General features: G+C 47.4%; 1 protein-coding gene across 1 annotated transcript; it reads left to right on the top strand.

Annotated features, from left to right (window-relative positions):
* Positions 1-1,867: 1,867 nt before the first annotated feature.
* Positions 1,868-7,446, top strand: LOC34622222 (the record flags this gene model as incomplete). The annotated part of the gene is made up of 10 exons (XM_026333926.1): positions 1,868-2,445; positions 3,263-3,421; positions 3,753-3,889; positions 4,332-4,720; positions 5,172-5,270; positions 5,424-5,545; positions 5,788-5,953; positions 6,186-6,313; positions 6,642-6,977; positions 7,332-7,446. Coding segments are annotated over exons 1-10 (2,229 nt in total), but the record flags the coding sequence as incomplete, so codon positions are not given.
* Between the last annotated feature and the right edge of the window lie 2,101 nt (positions 7,447-9,547).

Genomic DNA, 9,547 nt, shown 5'->3' with positions numbered 1-9,547 from the left:
CCAAGCAACTGATGGCATCTCCGTTTACTTGACCATCCTTGCAGCTGGCATAGTTTTTGGCTCAGCGTAGCCTCACCGACCCCTCCAGGAACATTTTACGGGCTGACACAGTATGCTGTTGTATGAGCTGTGAAGCACGTGGACTCACATCAGCTTGCAGGCTGGCCTTTGCCAAATTAACAGCGTTCTGCCCCCGTATACTTGCATCGCCAAATCATGCTCTTGTCAGTCTGTTGCTTGAGAAAAGCGAGTTATTTACTGATCAAATAACGATTGAACCCGACAACTGTTGTTGGCACAGGTGACATCCCAATGCATACGCAGCCAATGAAGGAGCAGGAAACAGCTGCACCGAACTGTGTGGTGCTACCAAATGAAAAGCTCCATCTATGGTTTGCGTATGGAGGCACTTAACTGCCGACTCGATACAAACTTCTTAGGTCTATCTGTATCCCCCAGGATCTATTTCCTTCCAGTGCATGCGACGTCTAGAGTTCCCGATATCAAGCGGGAGAGAAGGCTAGTATGCACGTGCCTTCACTCTCCAGGTACGCCAAATAATCATAGCTATTTGCACGAAGCGTGTAGTGTAAACGCGCGCAGCCAAGCTCGTGCCATTCTGCAATTAAGGCGACATATGAACAGGAAAACAAGCTAGGCAGTGCTTTGTCACTTGTTGGTAACCAGTTTCATTAGAAGCATGCCCAACTACAGTTCACCCCGCTACAAGCTCTGGCCCAAAACTGAAATATTGAGTAATAGAATGGTACCTTGGTAATTCTTTCAAGCCATAACTGTTTGATCATAGCACGCACACTTCAGCGAGCATACCATTTGTCAATATGCTTTTAACAGGCTGTATGCCAGAATGTTTTTTGCACGAGTCCCATGTCACCATCGGTGATAACTAGTTCACATTTAGTACTTACAGAGAAAGGCGCCCTCGGCTCGGAGAGTCTATGCTTGCCTACTAAAAAAACCAAGCGCTGAGCTCGACGAAGGGCAAACGTTGTTCCTTCATTGAATTGGCTTTTTCTAGCAAAAGGTTAAGGGAATACTGCAACTTGCGGGATGGCGATGCGAGTGAACGAACGCATCATTGTAAGTCGATTACTCCTCCCAAGAGTGCGTTTGCTCTCTTGCTAGGTAAAACAGTATTGGGTATTACTAATCATAAATACATTTGGATCTACATTCTGGAATGGACATGCTTCGCGCTTTGCTAAGAGGCAAGAACGCATGACGCGGGCCTCACCTCTTGCACTAGCGGGGTGAGCAGCTTATGGAGTTTCTTGGATTGATCCCTCTTCTCCCTTCCTTCTTTCACTTTTCCTTTAGATTTATTATCTTCCTCTCAAATATCAAGCTTTTTTCGTTCCTTTGCTGCTCTCCCCTCAACTGCAGCTGCTCAGCATCCCGTTCTTTAGACATCGAATCGCCCAGCTATACACGCACGATAAAGCGCGCGTAATTGAATTCATCATTCCCATCTAGCAACCCTCTCTTCTGCAGCAAAGTGGGAACTTTGCGATGCAGCAAGCAACGAACGAAGGGTTATACCTACGCCTGAGCCTATCGACGCGCCACAGCTCGGGACAGCTGGCATCGATGACTTCTTACGCTTTAGGTTTACCAGAGCTTTTTAATCGATCCGTCAGCAGCCCGCAGTCCTCCGAATTTTAACAATCTGCCGTTCTCCCCTCTATTTAGATCACTCTTTTTCCGCCATTGGGTCAACACACTCTACTAGCCTAACAAGATAAATTACTTGGGGGAATCGCCTCCTTCGCAGTACGCAACAACCGGAGTACGGCTCTCGCAGGTGTTGCGGCTCATTCTGGCGTAGGCAAATCAAAGTTGGAGGGGAATGGCGGCTCGCTTTGCTGTACCTTCTGCCCTGATGGGTGCAGAGGATGAATGCAGTATCGGGGAGCCTGAATGCTACGACGCCTCCTCAGGGGTTTCTGAGGGACCTGTCCTTGCTGATCCCACAACGTTAACCCACTCCCATGATCATGTGGCCACAGACGCTGAAGAGAATCCCACAAGTGATCGGGAGGCTGATACGTTACCAGATGGCATGGCAGATTCATCAGAGGGGTACATCGGCGTGTCAGCCACGTATGCAGATCCTAAGGAAGCACTAGCTCCAAGTCGTTTGAGCTTTCCCGCAAGAGTTCGGCAAAAATCGGGGCCAGAATGTGGCACATTCTTGGCTGCAGACGTTGGTGGCACCGGGAATACATTTAAAGAAGTTCCCCCCCATGACGCTGCACAGGACCCTGGAGGTACATGTTTCACTACCAACGCGGAGGCTGGGGTATGGAAGAGGACTGTGAAGGCGGCTACAGCCTCTGCTTCCTCAACAGCGTCAGTTACAGCATCTGCGGTGACGCGGCGGCTCATCTGGATGCAGGCATTCATTTCGCGTCTGCTGGCAACCAGGTCGAAGGCACTGCCGGGCGAGGGAAGCCACAAACATATGGATGAAGAAGATCTGAAGTATCCCGATGTGGCCATGGCGTTCCACCAGAGAGGGCGAGCTACCGAGCTGCTGCAATATCATTTCATGAGTAAGCTCAAGCTCCCTTCAACGATATGTGCTGCTTTTACACAGATACGAGTATCTCTGCAATATTCGCCTATATTTTTGGCTTGTGTGCGATGCACGTTTTTGCTGCTGTTACATATGATCCGTTGCCGTTGCAGTACATAGAATGCCTTTTCCTCTACGCTGCTCAGCACCTATCTATCGAAGTTGATGATCGTTTACGCGAGTTGGTAGATAAATATTGACTTTTGTTTATAATCAAGACCCTGAAGCTGTATTTTCTTTTAACATGGGGTATTACTTTACAGCTATCAGTTGTTGGCTCACACTAAAGTTTTGCTGAGAGGCTGGAATTGGTAGTATTGGACCTACAGCTAATCACCGAATTCTACTGGGCTAAGCAATAACTTTCTCTATTTTTCAAGCAGCCAAATTTTGTCACTTGTAAAGAATGCAATCCATATTTCCACATATCTTACTTGTTTTCCCCATTTTAGAACCTGTGACGAACTTATTGTACATAATTGCAACGGTTCTGTCAGACTCAAGATTTTTCAGTGCCTGAGCTATTTAACGAAATTTCTTCGTTATACGAGTTTTCAATGAATACTTTGATAGTGTCTACTTCTGTGAGCTTGTAGGATTAATAACAACTTTCTAGTCTATTGTATTCCATAGAGCATGTCAGTAATTTTCTTATTTTTCATACAGTTCTGCTAGCCTGAATGTTCTTGTGTTTGTAGTACTGATTCTGGCGGTGACTGTCGCGTTTGGTACCCAGAATTCTCTGGCACCCAATCTGTCGCGCATCGCTGATACCTTCCATTTCTCGGAGGCGGAGAGAGACATCCGTGTGGGAGGCGAGCTCGCGTGAGGCACAGATCCTCAGCTGATATGCAGTGCTGGATTCCTTTAGCCTGAAGCCTCGTTAGGCATGCCTCTAGCTGTGGATGTTTGCTTGGAGTGCGCTGACTGAATAAAAGCTACTAACTTAACTACAGTATGTAGTGCGGCAGGATTTAGATGATGCCTTGGTAAGAGCTCTTTGTTGTGGCGTCCTGTTAAATACTTGGTATTTTTTTGCTTTTTGTCTGCTCTGTTTTTGGTAAATATTCCTAGAAAGCAAATGTCTAGACGGTATGGAATAGGTATGCCTCTTACAAGAAAAGCCTTTTGGTTTTTGCGAATGTTGCGCGTGCAGGTTCCTTTACTACATTCCGGGGTGTATTGGGGCCCTCACTGTTGGTCTCTGTGCTGGCGTTTTGGATAGAAACAAACTTGTCTCGGCTGTTCTACTCCTCTCTGGGCTTGCTTCATTATGCACATTCTTTGTCAACGGTATGCAGAAAATTATTCGTTTAATTAGTCTGTAGTCTCGGTCAACGTATCACTCCCATGGATTGTCATTATCACTTTTCACAGGACAAGCATCGACTTATTTAGTACTTGTAGCTCGTCAACCTTCTTATAGAACTTTTTGCATACTAAGTTGCAACTTGAAGTGCTTTTGTTTAAAGAGCCCAATGTGTATAGATTTCGCTGCCACTATGCACTTTTGCACTATGCTTTTTCTCTTGTGAAGATTATCTATGTATTTGCACAAATCTTTCTATTTGGTTAGCCTACAACGCTCAACTGTACTGCCCTTTAATTATCATCTGCCAGGATTGATATCTGTGGTGTCATACCACATCCGTGTCTTCTGCTTTGTTGTCTCATTTCTTCATTACTGTGATATATCTTCTGGTACTGTGCGTTTGCTGTTGTACGCTGCGCCCAGCTTACTGGCAACTGGCTGCTCTTCGTTTGGTTGCTGGCCTTGCGAGCGGAGGAGTTCATCCCTTGGCGTATTCTTTGGTCGGTGATTGGTTTGGGCCTTCCTTAAGGTCCTGTGCCTCTGCATTTGTTCTGGGGGCAGCAGGTTTCGGCACCTTCTGCGGCCAGTGCCTTGCGGCCCTTTTAGGGTCCTTGGACTGGCGCTGGGTGTTTCTGATACTTGCTGCACCTTTATTGTTCATGGCACACTTTTATTACCTAGCAAATGGCAGGCCAGAGGGTCCTTTGACTCATCATATGGAATTCATGGGAGCCCGTGAGCAGCAAGAATTATCGCTTGAAGGACTCAAGGGAATGGCCAAGTCCAAGACAAACATCCTGATGCTTTTGCAGGTGTGTCAATTGGATATACTGACAAGGGCCACAAGGCACCCGGATCTTTTTAGAATCCAATTATTTTGGAAGCGAATCCTGCAGAGTGCTCTGATTATTCTGGTGTTGTGTCGGATGTGCAGCAATTTTGATCAAAACAGCTGCACATCTGTTGTATATCGGCGGGAGTGAATCCAGTATATGCAGTTGTGCATCTGTAACTGCGTCTATTCATGGATACAACGTTCACGTACATGTCGGCATCCGTGCGGTTCCAAAAGCCCTGTTTGATGTAGGCCTTCTTTGATGATTGCATGAAGCAAAAGATTGCACATATGCATTTATTAGGCTGTAGCAGATGTAAAAGCACGAACGACATTCGCTACAACGTAGCCACATGATACCTTTCTTCCTTCCAATAATTGGTTTGGGGGAGACTGAGTTGCGTCCTTAACTACTATGTCTTTTTCAGGCATTTCCTGGCAACGTGCCATGGGGGGTGTTGGTGGTTTATCTTCATGACTTCTTGAGAACTGACATCGGGCTCACCGACACGGCAGCCATTGCAGCAGTAAGTTCTCTTTCCCTCACGAATTTGTTTACTCTGCTTCGTATTGTCAGTTAGTCTGCCATGGCTTACTTTAGCTTTTTGAAACTGTGGCCACGAACTCGCTTTCTTTGAGAGAACTGCTGGGTCTTTTCTTTGTGCGTGTTCAATGGCCAGATCGTTGCGGTTGCTGCGGCGTCCTTCTGCGGAATGATTGTGGGTGGGATGATTGGGGGACATCTCTATGCCCAAAGTGGCAAGAGACTTCTCCGCTTCTGTGCAACAACTTGCGTCCTTCGGTAGGCCTTAGGGGTCACAATGCTACCTTACCGCTGACGCTTGCCTCGAGTTTAGCTGAAGTATGCGTGCTCCCATTTAGGGCATTGTGCAGAGCGTCACCGGACGTACTATAGTTAAGTGTTTAGACAGCGGATAACAGACGGATTCTTAATTTTTCCCTCCTGAAAGGGAGGGAGTAGAACCATCGTAAAATCCGTCCTTATCCCACTCTTATTTGCACCCACTATGTGAACTGCCACAGGTGTGTACCGTGCGTAATGATTTTCGCCTTCCCTGCCATTATGGGGAAGGCACCTGAAGGGCCAACCCTTCTGCTGCTCCTGCTGCTGTTGTTAGCTGCTGCCTTTGGTTCAACTTTGCCCACAGCGAATATTGGAGCTGTCTTGCTCAATGTCAACACCGCAGAGGTGATTTTATCCCTTTGATCAAAGCTTTGAACCCTAAATCCAATATTATATCTCCAGTTTTGTGGACTAGCCTGTTGGACGTGCCTTGACACTGGTGGTTTGCGTGTTTGACACTGGTGTTTCGCGTGTTGACATTGTTTTCGTTGCGTACCGGAACTACCAAAAGATCAAGGTGAAGTTAATGACTGCAGCTGACTGTCTAGGTGCGTGTTTTCCACGGGGTTATTCTCAGGTTAGGGGCACAATATGCGCCATTTACACGGTGCTGGATGACGTATCCAAAGCCCTTGGAACGGTGGTTGCATCCCTTCTTGGAGCACTCGTGGGCTCCAGGGCCCTCGCCTTCCAGTTGTCTATGAGGTAAGTTATGGGGCGCAAGAAGACAAGACTTTACACCATTGCAATCATCTAGCAACCTTCTAGTACCTAAGTGTGTAGCCACAGTGTCAAGAAATATCTTGTATTCCTGAACCGGTGCTCACGCGTCGCATCCGTTATTCATCGCCCCTGGGTTTCCACCGGCTAGGTGGAAACAAAAAACCCTGTTGCAGTTCATTCTCGGCGCCCTGGAGCAATTTTGTTCTTACCGGCGTTTGTGCTGAAGTTTCTGCTCGCTCGAGGAGGAATTGATGGCGATGCTTAAAAATGGGCCGGAGTGTGTTGCACTAATATGAGCGTTTTTCTTCAGTCTGTGGTTGTTGAGCGCCGCCGCACTGTTCGCCGCGTCAAACACTTATGCAGCGGATGAAGCGCGTGTCATAGCAGGGGAGAGTAACAAAGATGGCTTGGGCTTTCGGCAGCTCGCCGATGAAGGTGCACAGGATCGAATGCCGCTGATCCTAAAGCATCAGCAGCAGGCTTCCCAGCAAGAAGCATCTGCCCTGTGTCAGTGCCTTGTGCACGAAACGCACGAGGAACCTACAGACGTGGGATTCAGAGTCTTGAAACAACAAGCACAACTGAGAAAGCCTGGAAGCAGCGACGCTGCGGCGGGTCTTTGGGAACAACTCGAAGACCATGGATGGCACTCGCACAGTCGGTCCCGGCTTTGATGCCAGAAGGCGTGCTTGCAAATTGAATGATCAGTCCATTCTTAGAATTGATTAAGGGTGGTATAAGAGGGATGGAATAATTGATTGTTGGAGCTGTTGTTCTTTCGCGTACTTTCGCTGGTACCGGATCAGTGCGTTGTTCTGTATACAAACTGAGATATATGGCGTAAAGATGTATTTCATGCTGGATTGCTACTAAGGGATATTGCATATTTGTTTGAGCTACCAAATGCGCGCGTTAGACTGTATCTCAGTGCACTGTACCTTCACGGAGAGCACCCGGCTGCGTGGCAGCGTGAACACGGCTCTGTACTTACTTGAGGCAGGGCGCTGAGTGGATCCCTCAAGAGGGGCTACCAAAGTGCCGCGCTATTGTACGGCTTTGCTTGGGGAACTTCTCCTCTACCGGGATCGGGATTTTTTCTCGGCAGCCTCTGCCAGGTTCTTTTTTCCATGAAAAACGATCTAATAATCTGTCTCCCTTTTTTGTCAGCGATTCCATGGGGCTCCAGGGCTGATGGCTAGACTTGCATGTTACTGAGTGACTGCCATTTGCCCTCGATGGTGCATCACTGTTGCCGCTGCTCTTTCCGAGTCGAGACACAACAAACGAAAAGGAAGGGCAGCGGACACCTGCAGACCCACTAATATTGTGTGTTTCTCAGCTAGCTGCAAGTGGTCCAGGCTTATAGATGCGTGAAAAATTGTTGTGGATTAGCATGAAGGATCTCCCTATGGTCGGGTATTGTTGCAGACCGGTCGAGCTGGCGGCTGCCAGTGATTTTGGGTTTGCATCGGACAATTACAGCCAATGTTTCTTCTCCTCAAGGTTATTTATGTCATATGTGAAGCCCTTTCCTTAGGCTTGGTATCATCACTTGATAAAAATAAGCATCCACTGCTGAAGTGAAAACTCTAGGCGAAAAGAGCTTTGCTGATTGCATGAATCTTGTTCAAATGTGAAAGATTTCATGAAGGGGTAGAGGCGAACAACGCAAATTGGCTTTTTCACGAGCAAATATCCTGCTGTGTATATTGTATGGTAATTTTGGCTGCAAACGAGGACGGGCAACCAGAAAACGCAAACTTTACACTGGTAAGACTGGTATTAGCCGTTCCCTTACTAAGCTGCCTTTTATACTGCTTCATTCGAATATGGCAGCAGCTCGGCTTTTCATAACCATTTTATTACAAAGGGATTGCACAAAATTCTAGCCCCGTTTTACACGCGCTATTGCAAATCGAGCCCTGCATGAGCGTTACGTTAACGCACCCGCAAGGTCGTTGCACACTTTTAGTAGCTTGCGACTTGTCGAGATTTCAGTTCTGGATTTGCTCGGATTGCTGCTCCTTCGACTGCTCTACTTTCGAAAACGCAGTCTGCGACCTAGAAAGGGGGGCTAATGCCTCAGCAAGTACCCTTGTTAGCCGCAATACAACTTTTCCGGTACCCGCGCTGCCCGATAGAGCAACATTTCTTCTCAGCAACCAAGGCTAGCGATGCAGCGGTAGGTAATCCTCTCTTCCAACAGGCTGTGGGCTTCCTACAAGAGCAAAATTTTTGCCGGTTGTTTTTGAAATTTCATCTAAGCCGAGCAGCGGTAGTCAGGGCGGTAATAGGAACGCTAGGTGCTGTGGTGGGACGTGCTAAGAGCCTGCACTATTTATGTGGGCGCCAGTATGCTATCTAGACATATCATGCTCCACTCCATTGTATCTTACGAAGAGTTATACGGGCTCTGATAATCCTGTAGGGTTGTGCTGGCTTAGATGCCTTTCACAGTACCACTATGCAGTGACCCACACACAAGGCGTCACCATCATGGACGTCGACGCATTCCTGCGAGACGCCTCAGCACTTCACTATTGCTCAACACAGTCAGTCTCGTCTCTGATTATTCAAAGTCCTATCCGAATTGCACGATTCGTATGCTTTTAACACCCATGCATTCCATATCCCTGCCAAAATTCCGCATTGCAAAAAAGTGAAACTCTACCACGATGAGGATGCCTAGCTATGGCTCAAATTCAAGCGGACAGTGTCGGTAGTACAAGGCAACTTGGTTCCACATCGCTGCTTTGCTGAAAGCACGCCATAATGTTTTATTGGGCCATGATGGGATTTACACTACAGTGAAAGAGTTCTCGCCCTTCTGGTGGCGTGGAGTGCCCCCCATGGCAAAGGAGCATGCACTATTTGGCCTAGATTGTCTGCAGCTGAGGCCGCGCAATCTTGCTATCGCAACTCTTCTACAAACCCGTCCTGCTTCAAAAGGAATTGGACTGATCTGACTTTAAATGGTATTGTTAAGCCGCTGGAAGCTAAGCATTTGGATGACATCTGAACAGCGAATATGCTCGTTTCATCCCCTCCTCCATCTCTATCAAGGCTCAGGAAGTCGCTCAATACTTTTCCCCTCATGTGTTCAAGCTTCGCAATTCCACAGAAGTAGCAATAAGGATAGACATCCAAAGATTGCTGGGGCGTTCTGGCATGTCCTAATGACCAACCAACACACTGACCATAATTTGACTACTACAA

This window comes from Cyclospora cayetanensis, unplaced genomic scaffold, assembly GCF_002999335.1.
Source record: "Cyclospora cayetanensis isolate NF1_C8 unplaced genomic scaffold, CcayRef3 CcayRef3_contig_32, whole genome shotgun sequence".
NCBI classification, from domain to species: domain Eukaryota; phylum Apicomplexa; class Conoidasida; order Eucoccidiorida; family Eimeriidae; genus Cyclospora; species Cyclospora cayetanensis.
Note: the sequence above shows the minus strand (reverse complement) of the source record. Positions and strands in the feature narration are given on the sequence as shown.